The following is a 12,829-nucleotide window of genomic DNA, read 5'->3' on the forward strand; positions in this document are numbered from 1 at the left end:
GGATTTAAAAGATGCTAAGTAACATTCTCAAGGCCTCATAGCCACTGGCTTTGTAAAGCTGGGGAGAGACCTATGCAGTCAGCCCCCTAGCCAGTCCACTCAACCAAACTCATGGAAATCTGTCTCCCACATTCTCTGGAAAACCCAGAAGATCTGACAACACAATCCCTCAGAAAACCAAGCAACCACAGCTGAGTAACCTGAATCTAAAGGCAGAACAGCTTCTGTTCCAGTTGCCACAGTCCCCACTGTAACCTGCTTCTAGAGCCTGGGGGATCACCCTGACCTAACTCCAGAACAGCTGAAGACACTAGGTGAGTGGCATAGGATAGGGACGCCCCAGGTCAAGCTGGATATCAAGCTGTCGACATGAAGCCCCATGGGAAGGCAGATGACATTGGGGCTGGATGGGAAATTGAAGGTAGACAATGAGGAAAAGTTGCAAGAAGCAGAAGTCACAGATTCCATAGTTGGAATAGGTCCCACCCATTGGGGCCATGTGGGTCAGTGCAAAGAGCCTGGGCCAGCTGACTTGGAAACCTGGTTCCTCACTTAGTGTATATGTGAACTTGGATAAAATACCTAGCTTTGCAAGTCTCCATTTTCTTGACTAAAAATTGGGGCAACTCCCCCAATATGGTGAGCAGACTTAAATTCGAGACTATGTGAAGTCTCTTTGGTTCTTGATCATACAAGCTCTTTCCTTTACTAATAATTCATATTTTCATATTTCCTCTAGAGTTAAGAAGCCAGAAGTGGGGAAGCCATGGTAAGTATCAGGATTTTGTTAGAGCGTCACTGTTGAAAGGTCCAGGTCTAATTCTATTTATTCCAGAGCCCAAGCAAATGATTGTAGATGTGGCTGCATGAGTTAATGATCTCCATCAGTGAGGGATAGACGTCACTGAAGGATGAGAAAGATTTGTGAGCAAAGATTTATAGTGAGAAACTGAAGATGAATTGCTCAACACATAGAACTAATAAATAATAAGATAGAAATATTAATTATTCTTATGTTGTCATTAGACAGTGTGATATATATATATATATATATATCACATATATAGTATACATATATCACATATACAGTTTATGTATACTAAATTATCATGCAATGTTAATAAAAATAAAACATAAAAAATGCCAGTAAGATTTTCAATGGCTATGAGTTCCTTCATTCAGGAAGTATACTGAACTCCTACAGTGGCCTGTGTCCCGTACTAGATGCAAGAGAGGGAAATGTGAACAAAACCAGACTTGTCCTTGTCCTCCTGGAATGTCCTCTAGAATAGTTGGCTGGATAAATAACAGAACACTCATAGGTTACATACACCATTATGAAGAAAGTTTGCAAAGAATAAATATTATTTTGGTGTCAAATTAAATTATATACAAAAATATAATCTCAGTACACTGTAGATCAAAATGGGAAATAAAAAAGAAATTAAAACTCCAAAAAATATATAAATGCATATCTTTGTGACTGTAGGTAGGAATTTTTAAATAATATTTTTATTAATTCTTAAAGACTTTTATACAACATACCTTGATCATATTTACTCTCCCCCATCTCCTCCTGCGCCCAGTCTTTCCACTTTTCATGACCTCCTTTTTTATCTTTAGAAGAGATTATTTCACAAGTGATAAGCATCATGAGAAATGTAGGTGAATTGGAATTCAATAGAATAAAGAAATGTCAAGAATTTCTAAGAAAAATTCTAGTCTTGCGTCTAAAAAAACAAAGCACAAAATCTTACTGATGGACTTCCGGTTTGGGCCCGAGCTTAGAGCAGGTCGCAGGCAGCAGCTCTGTACCCAACCGCAGAAAACCAAGAAAAACAGGGACTCCCAGGAGCTTGAACTCACGCAGCATCCCAGGTAAAATTGAATCACCCGTGATGCCTGCTATTAGAAGTTCTAATCCAGATGGACCAGAAGCCAGGAGCCTCGCCCTTACCCTCACCCCCTACCTTTTCCCACCTGCACAAGGTCCCCTGAAGCTGGGCAACTGCAAGATCCTGCTTGGCAACTGCAGATAGACTCAAAGCAGTGTACCATATCATCTGAAGAATAGCAGGGAGACCATAACTCAAGCAGTGTACCATATCTTCTGAAGAATAGCAGGTTGCAGTCCTCCTCGCCCCCACGAATAACCAGGACCCGCCGGTCGGGTCAAGTGGCACCCAGACGTGGGGCTCGAGGCACGGACCCATCCGGACGGACCCTCATTGAGAGGATGTGCGCACGACATCAAGATTGAGCAAGACAGATATCGTCCCCCGTGACCTGTCGTCCACGGAACCAGGTTGATGCTGCCATCAAGAAGGCAGTTGAAGTTCATTACCATCAGCTGAAAATTGCAGAGGATCCAGAAGTGACTCCGCAGGAGACTGACACAGCTGTCAGCTCCCCTGCCTCCCCCTACGGTCGACCCCTAGACTTCCACGCCCTCCAGAAGGGTTCCTGGTATGCCTGGCTTTGCCCTCATTTCTCTCGCTAGAGAGCTTGGCCTCTTGATCACCACAACAAAAATTGGCTTTTTCCTAAACCAAGGCCACCATTGATATGGCTGCTAACATTGGGGAGCCTTCCTTTATGACAATATTACACCCCAAACTGACAAATGGTTGGTAACTTGAACATTTACAAGAGACTAGGATGGCTGTGAGTTAGCCCAATGACGGGATTATTGTAGGTCCACTTCCCAGGGGCCCACCCAATGCAGCCGAAAAGGAGTGCGTGGTGCTGGGAGTGGGTGCAGCCTACATGGCCTAAGACAGGGCTCTCACCCTCCTTTCACCCACATCAGAGTCCCTTGACGTTGCCCATCGTCGACAGCCTAAAGCCTTTGACCATCGATGTGACTCGTCTCACATCAGTGTTTTGGGGTTGTGAACTTGTCTAAGACCCCCCATAATTAGACATCCAAATTCAAAACTCACATAGTTGGGATTGAACATAAGACGCCTTCTCTAACTAAACAGAGAAGGGGGAGATGCCAGAAGCCAGGACCCTCGCCCTTACCCTTACCCCCTACCTTTCCCCACCTGCACAATGTCCTCTGAAGCTTGGCAACTGCAAGATCCTGCTTAGCAACTGCAGATAGACTCAAAGCAGAGTACCATGTCTTCTTAAGAATAGCAGGAAGACCATAACTCAAGCAGTGTACCATATCTTCTGAAGAACAGCAGGTAGATCATAATTCAAGGCAGTGTACCATATAGACCATGACATGTTTCAAGGCACAGGCCAAGAAGATTTTGTACTTTTCCACCACCTAGACCCTCTTACCCTCTCCCCTTGTAAAACATGCTATAAAAAAAGCATTTCATGTTCAAAAAAAAAAAAAGAAATTAAAAAAAAAGAAAATAAAAAAAAAAGAAAAAAAATCTTACTGATGGTTGTACTAACAAGTCTTACGTCTGCTTGACAAGCTAGAGCAGAGGTTCTCAACCTGTGAGTTATGACCCTTTCGGGGCTCAAACAGCCCTTTTGCAGGGGTCACATATCACATATTCTGTATATTATATATTTACTTAACAATTCATAACAGTAGCAAGAATGGAGTAGCAATGAAATAATTTTATGTTTGGGGTCACTGCAACATGAGGAACTGTATTAAAGGGGTGCAGCCTTAGGAAGGTTGAAAACCACTGGGCTAGTGTTATCTGAAAGGAGAGAATCTCTATTGAGAAAATGCCTCCATAAGATCCAGCTGTAAGGCATTTTCTTTATTGTGGGTGGTGCCATTCCTGGGCTTCTATAAGAAACCAGGCCGAACAAGCCTTCAGGAGCAAGCCAATAGGCAACATTCCTCTATGGCCTCTGCATCAGTTCCTGCCTCCAGGTTTCTCTCCTGCTTGAGCTCCTGGACTTCTTTTGATGGTGAATTGTGATGCGGAAGTGTAAGCTGAATAAACCCTTTCCTCCCCAGCTTGCTTTTGGATATGATCTTCATTACATCAACAATAACTCTAAGACAACTGTGTTATAAATCACCCATAATACATAGTTTGAAGGAAAAAAAAACAGTTATTTAAATGTAGTCTATCACCATCCAATCTTTGAGTTCTGTTTTGAACATACACACCACTTAAATGGCATAAATTACTAAAAAAACTATTCTGGATTTCTGTGTTCCCAATTGGCTCTGCATTGAAGTTGCCACTGCAGTCTTAAAGAGACAGAAGGTAAGTGCATTAAAATCCACTGCAGGAGTGCACTCTACTCCCCTTCCCTCACCTGCCTTTTCTGCCTTTGTCCCCACTGTGTCCAGGGCCGGGCACGTAGACCTCCACCTGCGCTGCACAGGCACTGTGAGGGGTGCATCAACCGCCATTGCCATGTTCCGGTGGAGCCCAGTGTTTCCTGCCTGGTGATAAGCTGCCACCTGCTCTGTGGAGCTACCTTCCACATGTGCAAAGAGTCAGAACATACTCTCCTCTGCCCTCTGGAGCAGGTTCCGTGCCTCAACTCTGAGTATGGCTGCCCACTCTCTATGGCACGCCACAAACTGGCTAAGCACCTGCAGGTGTGCCCTGCCAGTGTAGTCTGCTGCTCCATGGAATGGAACCGCTGGCCAAACGTGGACTCAGAAACAGTCCTTCATGAGAACATCATGAAAGAGACCCCCAGCGAAGAGTGTTTGGACACAGCCCTGGCCCTCCAGGACCAGAAGGTTCTCTTCAGATCCTTGAAAATGGTAGAGCTTTTCCCAGAAACCAGAGACACTACGGAGGAGGAGCCAGCCATGAATGGTGACACCAGTTGGGAGGAGACTGGGGGTGCAGTCGGGGGAGTGGATGCCAGCCTAGTACCAAACTCTTGTTTGCCGGCAACCAACGGGCAAATGATGGAGCTCAGCCAGGAGGAACGAGATGCATTGGCAAAAACCAAAGAAGGGATGGACCTGGACAAGTTTGGCAAGTGGGAAAGTATGTTCAGCAAGGAGCTCGCGGCCTCTGTTTTAACAGGTTCCTTGGGGAGGAGTGAAGACAAGAATGGAAATGTGGCTGGGAAAGAGCAGTGCTCCGGTGATGGTGGCACAGGGGATGCAGGGGCTTCTGCTGAAAGCAGAGGGCCACAGGAAAGCCAGAAGCCCCAGGAACTTCCTGCTTCCATGGAGATGACAGGGCTTGCTCCCTGGCAAGATGGTGTTCTGGAAAGACTAAAAACAGCCGTGGATGCCAAAGACTATAACATGTATCTGGTGCACAATGGGCGGATGCTCATCCACTTTGGGCAGATGCCTGCTTGTACGCCCAAGGAGAGAGACTTTGTTTACGGCAACCTCGAAGCTCAAGAAGTGAAGACGGTTTATACCTTCAAAATTCCCGTAAGCTACTGTGGGAAGCGAGCTCGCTTGGGAGATGCCATGTTAAGGTGCAGACCAAGTGAACACAAGGCCGTGGACACTTCTGACTTGGGTGTCTCTGTGGAGGACTTGCCCAAATCCGATCTCATCAAGACCACTCTTCAGTGTGCTTTGGAAAGAGAACTCAAAGGCCATGTCATCTCTGAGTCCAGGAGCATCGATGGACTCTTTATGGACCTTGCCACCCAAACATACAACTTTGAGCAGGAACAGTTTTCCTCAGAGACAGTGTTGGCTGACCTCCTAGGCACTGCCCAACCTGGGGGCCTGCACGTGGAGCTCCACAGTGAGTGCGTGACCAGAAGACACAACAAAAGCAGCTCAGCCTTTACTTTTACCTGCAACAAATTCTTCAGAAGGGATGAATTTCCCCTGCACTTCAAGAATGTCCACACCGACATTCAGTCGTGTCTCAATGGCTGGTTCCAGCATCGATGCCCCCTTGCCTACTTGGGATGTACATTTGTTCAAAACCACTTCCGCCCTCCTGGACAGAAAGCAAAAGTGATCTATAGTCAGGAGCTGAAGACCTTTGCCATCAAGCCAGAGGTTGCTCCGGAGCTGAGCAAGAAATGGAAGAGTGACCATCTCTCAGACCATGATGGGAAAAACCTGAATTCTTTAACCAGTCTGCCCCTGGAGCTTTTGCAGTACATTGCTGGGTTTCTGGACAGCATCAGCCTGTCCCAGCTGTCCCAGGTATCAGTGCTAATGAGGAACATCTGTGCCACTTTGTTGCAAGAGAGAGGGATGGTCCTCTTGCAGTGGAAGAAGAAGAGGTATTCTCATGGAGGCACCTCCTGGAAAGTCCACAATCAGGCAAGTTAACATTCATTCATTCATTCATTCATTCATTCATTCATTCATTCATTCATTCATTCAGAGCTCTCTTGGTGACAAGTGGTGTGCCAGGAACTGGGAAGGATGCTAAAAGTAAGACTCACTCCAAGAGCTGAGTCTAGCAGGACAGGTAGTAGATAAGCATATGTTCGACAGCATAGATGCTACTGTCTGCTTATATGCCTCGAATGTCTTTCACTAGCTCACTTATTCCGCACTGGCTCTCTTCTCCATCCTTCTCCAGCCTGGGCTATCCCAGAGACTTATCTCTGCAGCTTGCCTCAGCTGTCTCCCCTGCCCTCCAGCTTCTTGTTAAGCCAATCCATTGTGAATGTTTCAGGAGGAGAAGCAGGGAAGGGAAGTGCTGACAGTCTCCTCAGCATGCCCACCCCTCCCCTTCAAGACACCATGAAGTGGCTGTGTCCCTCCACTGAAGGTGGCCACACCAGGTGACTTGTTCCACATGGCTACTCGCTCTGGGTCTGGTGAACAGCTTTCCTCTTTCCATGTAAGGGCTAAGAGCTCTGGATATTGCCCTCAGAGTTGTAAACCATCCCCCTTCCCTGACAAATAAAGCAAAACAAAATCCCTACCTGGGTGTACCCAGGGAAAATATGCAGAATAGTTTGGACATAATCAATAATCATAATCACATAATCACTCTTCCATTTCTTGCTCAGCTCTGGAGCAACCTCTGACTTGATGGCAAAGGGCTTCAGCTCCTGACTATAGATCACTTTTGCTTTTTGTCCAGGGGGATGGAAGTAGCATTGAACAAATGTACATCCCCCTGCTTGGACTCTGATTGATGTAATTAATAGATAAATTCATCTCAGTCTCATGCCAGCAGGCTTAAAAAAAAACCAGGTTTTATTTTAAAATTGTATGAGTTTGGTCATTGAGTTCCATAGCTGAATTGCTTATTTAATATAAAAAAATTACACCATATAAACCAAATAATCCGTTTCTTCAGTTAAACTGTGTTCCTTCTCTCAATTGAGTCATTATCATCACCAAATTACAACTTCTCCAGAAGTCAGACTCCTAGTTCATCTTACCCAAGGTGTTTGCAGTATCTTTTCTCACAGCAAATGTGTAGAAAATATGAACCCTGAACATACGACGTCTATTCAGGTCGTTAACGCCGTTGTTCTGTTTGTCCCTGATAGTGGATGTTCTCAAGTTGGTATGGAGGAATTAGAGTTGTTTGTTTATATTTTTATTGATTATGTCCAAACTATTCTGTATATTTTCTCTTAATTATTCCTTAAGCAGTCTTCCTGGAAATATAATTACAAGACTCTCTTATGTATCTACGTGTGCATCCATGTGTTAAACACCAGTTGCCACCAGCAACATTAGTGTTACACATTAGTGAGAGCAATGCACTGCCTATTGATATCTAAGACCGGTACATATCTTTCTTAGCACAATCAGATGTCAATAATTCAATTTACAAACTAAAAAAAAATTTTTTGCTCATATTTGCCTCAAATCAAATATTTTGGCTACTTTTGGATATCACTTGGGACAGGCTAATTTCCTTATAGAAAGGGAGAAGGAATTTACATGAGGCCAAAGAACACTCATATGAAAGACTTTTTTTTTCTTTTTTCTTTTCTCATTCCTGATTTTATTTTTTTATTTTTATCTATTTTATTAAATCAAATCATAATTTTTACTTATTCACACAGGGGTTATAAACACAAAAAGGCAGGACATGGGGAAGGGGATGACACTGGAGAGTGAGTGTTCAGGGGGAATACAGATATCTTTCAGAACAGGGTATTGGCTGGGTGAAAGTTCAGGAGACAAGTCACTACGACTCTGCCTATGACTCACTTGTCCTTATCTAAGTTGGTATTGTCTGCCAAGGCTACCTATTTACAAGGTCTATGACTCCTCAGGCTGGTAAATTTCCACAAAAGCTGCCTGTTTACAATAGCTTATAGCCATCTGTTTCAATGTTTTTCCACAGAAACCCAAGACTTGGTGTTAGTATACATGTATGACAGGCCTATTGCTGATTTTAGGCCTATGGCTGATTTTAGGCCTTTGGTGTATAAGCAGGGCTGCCCCTGACATCTCCTCCCTTCTCTAAGTATAGAAGGGCTATGGCAATTCTAAACTTGCAAAGGTGGGGATAGAGGCCTGACCTCCAGTACTTGAAGGGGACCTTGTAATGGCTCTGGTCCCCCTATCGTTGTCCAGTGAGGCATGAGGGCCATACCCATCCCGATGTCTTTATGAAAGTAAAATAGATAGCAGTTCTAAGATTTCAGGAAAACTTTTCTTGTACAGGAATGATGATTAAACTATGATGGTTGAGCAGTCAGGCCAAAAGGTTATTAGTGTATCTAACCCCAGAACGTCAAAGCTGGTGACTTTGCTATACCAGCCCAAGTAGAAAAATCAATGTTTGACTGAGCACCATACTCACCAAAATCTTCTTTGGAGTCTTTTATTCTAACAAGACTCTTCTTTGTTAGGCTATTTTAAATTTTAAGTCTTAGAAAGCAAACATAAAAGGGCATAAATGATAAGAAGAATTATATTAACCTATAAAGTTTAAAAGTCCAAAGGAAATGGTCTCAGGTAAGGCTCAATTGAACAGCTCAGAGACCTTTGCTTCTCCTCACTTCTGCAATACTGGCTTTATTCTAAGATAGTTCTTCCTGGGTGCCCCTAGTACCTGGGGGGCTCCTCAGACCCCAGCTTCCTCCTGGTTCAAGCACAGAAAGAAAAGAGAATCAGCTTTTGATGTTTCCTTCAAAAGACCCAGAACAGAGCCCCATGAGTGCTAACCATCAAGATTTGAACTGTGTATCCAGAATTAATTTCTGTTGCTCATAGGGGTGCTGGTGGAGGTTTGTGCCAATGCTCACATATGTGTTGGGGAAGGTGTGTGTCAATCATAGGGGAAGATGGGGAAGGTGTGTGTCAGTTGTTTTGACATCAGGCATCACAAGCAATTACAAAGCTGAAGATTATATACTGGGAAGATTATTAATGGCTGGACACCCGGGAAGCACTCAGTACTCCCTGCCCATGCACCTGTAAGCACTCAGTACTTCTTGCCCATGCACCTGTAAGCACTCAGTACTTCCTGCCCATGCACCTGTAAGCACTCAGTACCCGCTGCCCGTGTTTACCTTGAGCTTCTCTTTCTGACAGATCTGGCAGTTCAGCAGCCTCTTCTCAAAAATCAAGAGCTGGGAGTTTAATGAAGTCACCTCCATGTCTGAACACCTGAAAACCTGTCCTTTCAACGTTGTGGAGCATAAGACTGACCCGATTCGTTTGACCAGCATGTGCCAGCCCCAAGAGCAGGCCCGAGAGAGCTTAGTGTCCACATTTAGGGCCCGACCACGGGGCAGACACTCTTAAAGGTTTGCACACCACTGCTCCTGGCTTCTCAGGATTATTCAAAGTAGGACAGTGTGGTTTGAGGGCACCACTCTGAAACCTGCACATCTAGAGGATGTGTGAAGTCCTTCAGGCCTTAGCAACTATACTAGGACATTAGGGGATTTTTTTGAGCTACAGCTTGTATGAAAGCACCACATTTTTTGCCTTATCTTACTTCTTTCCTCTCCTAAAATAGATAAGTCTGGGGAGAAAAATTAATAACTTAAGGTCATTTGATAAACAAACCTAAGTTCTTAGTTGACTGGAGAACAAGGAAACTCTGTAACCAGCATAGACTAGTGCTTCTACATTGAGCTGTCCAGTTTACAAACCACCTTCAAGTTCTTGGGGCAGGCAAACAGGGACAGGGTCTGAGGTGCAATGACCTCCCAGGGTGTCCAGGTGAAGGGAATCCAGCTGGAATGTTCTGAAGCTTGATTGGTCTTGACAATTCAGGGCTTTAAAGTCACCCTACTGCATCAAAGCCCAGATGGTTTCAAGGCAACCCAAGGGAATGGACCACACTGTAAGCACAGCAGTTTCAAGGACACCACAAGTCAAAGCAAAAACAATCTGCTGTATATAGTCTTGGCAACACCAAGAAAAAAAAAAAACCTCTTTAAAGTGAAGGAAAGGTCAAAGATCTCTGGAAGCAAAGTAGCTCCTGGTTGAGAGCCACTGTCCTAAAGGATGCTACATCAGCAATGCTAAGTTAGGATGTTCTCACTTTTTGCTGTGACAAATCTGACCTTACATGGCCAGCATAATTCAATGCAACTCTCACTCGTTTACTAAATAAGTTTTAAACATGTGGTGATGCTAAATTGAGAACCAGCTGGAGCTGGTCTACCCAGTATGGCTTGGTGTCCTTGGGCCACAATGTAATATATCTTCCCTGCCCTCTTTAGGGAAACCTGAAACCAGGGAAGTCATTTATCTTAAGTTCCTCTTCCATTAGTTGGTGCCATTTTCCAGCAACTCTATAAGTTCTCAAACTAATGAAAAACAAGGAAAAAGGAAGGCAGGCACCACAGGGAACCAGCCAGCCAAGAATCCCAATAATGAAGGAGTCTCGCCAATCTGTGAGCTCGTTGTCTGGGCATCTGACTCTCTGACCATAGTTCAGAGCTGGTGCAGATGAAGAGGGTGATGCTGATGAAGCTGGTGCCTCTGCAAAGGCAATAGAGTATGTCCATTCTCAGGGCAAGCTCACTCTCCGCTATATTCCTCACACGCTATTGTTAACACAGTGCTATTATTTATTCCTAATCTTTACAGTTTGGTTTGTATTTCACCACTTTTTTTGTGAGTCATCATTTCTCTAAAAATGTGTCTAGAGTGTTCTCTAAAGTGAAGGTGAGTAACTGAAAACAGCTAAACAATGAGGTTGGCAAAAGGGAAGCGAGCTCGTCAGGTCTTGGCTCTGCAAATTTGGAATCTGGTTCTTCCCACATAGTGGAATGGAGTACTCAAAGCTTCTCGGGGTTTATTAGAAAGAGAGCGGGAACTACAGACCATGGAAACAAATCCCAGACTCAGTTACAAGAGCCAGGGGCATAGAGAGGCAGGGAGGCCGCAGGGTTCTGTCACCTTAAGCTGTACTGCTAGAGGCCACCTGGCCAAGGAGACAGTCGGGAGCCCTCCCCCCGACCCCCATTGGGGTGTGGATACTTCCCAGCCACACTTTCTTCCCCCACTTCCTATCTCAGAGAAGTACTTAGATTATTGACATCTTCAAACATTTTTTTTATAAGGGAATCCATTATTTCTGTTAAAGGAAATCAAGATACCCCAGGCATTCCCTGGTCCCTAGAGACATACTTTCCACATTGTGGGAAGAGGGCAGACATAAAGGGACCATATCGAGATGCCAGGATTGATGAATGATTGGACTAAGGAAATGAAGCTTCAGAGAGCACCATGAGTGACGGGTACCCGTGACAGAGTCGAGACAGCTCCACGTGGCTTCAGATTACACAGAAGCTGACGAAGTTGGAGAAGAATGTATTTCGAGCATGAGCCTGGACTGGAAGACATCTATGAGCAGAGCCCTTTGATGAACAGCATCCTTAAAGGCAACTCAGAGGCAGAAATCAGCTGACTGCAGAGGTGGAAGACTATAGAACTGTGCCCCAAATGGCCTGTAGCCTTAGCAGCATGGGGAGTCGAGAAGGAAGTTGTCTTACAAGGAAAGGGCAGTCGATCGGAAGCAAGATGAGAATTAGAGATAGGTTTAAAGCCACACCACACCACTGTGCAGGTCTAACGTATGCGTGATGCCAAATCACCCTGAAGTGGAGAACACAGGTTTATGCATCTATGGTGACTTACCGCTATACATCAGCAAACCCAATGTCTTTCTAATGAGAAATAAAGGCTACTCTGCCCACAGAAAGGTTAAGTGAGTCAGTCTTGTGAGTTAGGTCTAGAGACAGACTTGTGATTTACTGGCAAGCATAAAAGTCATCATTAAAATCTAGCAGTGTTTGTCTTGAAGAAAGGCCAGTAAAAAGTCTGGATGGTGTAGAGGTGGGGTCGCCTCGAAGGGGTTCCAGGCAACTGCAGTCTCAGCCATTAGTGTAGATCCACCCCAATGCCCCCTCCATTTTTGGGAGCTGAGACCCATGCCAAGACTGCTGAGGTCTTTGGGTTCTATAGCATATCAACCAACAATGTCCTACTTCAATCCCTGACATTCATTTGGATTGTATACCAGGATCTCCCTTCTTTGCTGGGGCTGGTTAAACCCTCTTCTCTTTCATCTCAGTATTGTGCTTGAGGAATCATGTTTTGCTCATCATGGCTACATGGAAATCTTCATCTCTTTCTACCTGCTCCAGCTCTGGACCACACAGAAGCCTCATGAACTTTGTTTATCTGCCCTTTTCTGGACATGGGATCCAGTTATCAGGGAGCCTTGCCTTCCTAAAGCCCCTAGACACTCTTCAACCCACTTGAATTTGTTCTCCTTTGGTGTTAGTCTTTTTTGGGACAGGCAACCTTCCCTTCCTACTCCCAACCCTCTAATCTGTACTTCTTCCTAGAGAATGACCATCTGCCAGGGAGTCAGGGAGGTGGCTCAGTTAGCCAAGTGCTTGCCTAGCAAGCAGGTGGGCCTAAGCTCAGAACTCATATAAAATGCCAGATGTGGCAGCTTTTGCTGATAATCTTGGTGCTGAGGAAACAGAAACACAAGGATTCCTGGGT

General features: G+C 44.7%; 1 protein-coding gene across 1 annotated transcript; it reads left to right on the plus strand.

The window, feature by feature from the left end:
* Nucleotides 1–369: 369 nt before the first annotated feature.
* On the plus strand, nt 370–9,668 carry Fbxo40 (F-box protein 40). Its single transcript, XM_028752275.1, has 4 exons — nt 370–421; nt 1,624–1,661; nt 4,277–6,193; nt 9,389–9,668. The coding sequence occupies exons 1-4, from the start codon at nt 370–372 to the stop codon at nt 9,599–9,601; spliced, it is 2,220 nt and encodes a 739-aa protein (XP_028608108.1). The 3' UTR covers nt 9,602–9,668.
* The last annotated feature ends 3,161 nt before the right edge of the window (nt 9,669–12,829 follow it).

Source organism: Grammomys surdaster, unplaced genomic scaffold, assembly GCF_004785775.1.
Source record: "Grammomys surdaster isolate TR1022 unplaced genomic scaffold, NIH_TR_1.0 125889, whole genome shotgun sequence".
In the NCBI taxonomy this organism is placed as follows: Eukaryota; Metazoa; Chordata; class Mammalia; order Rodentia; family Muridae; genus Grammomys; species Grammomys surdaster.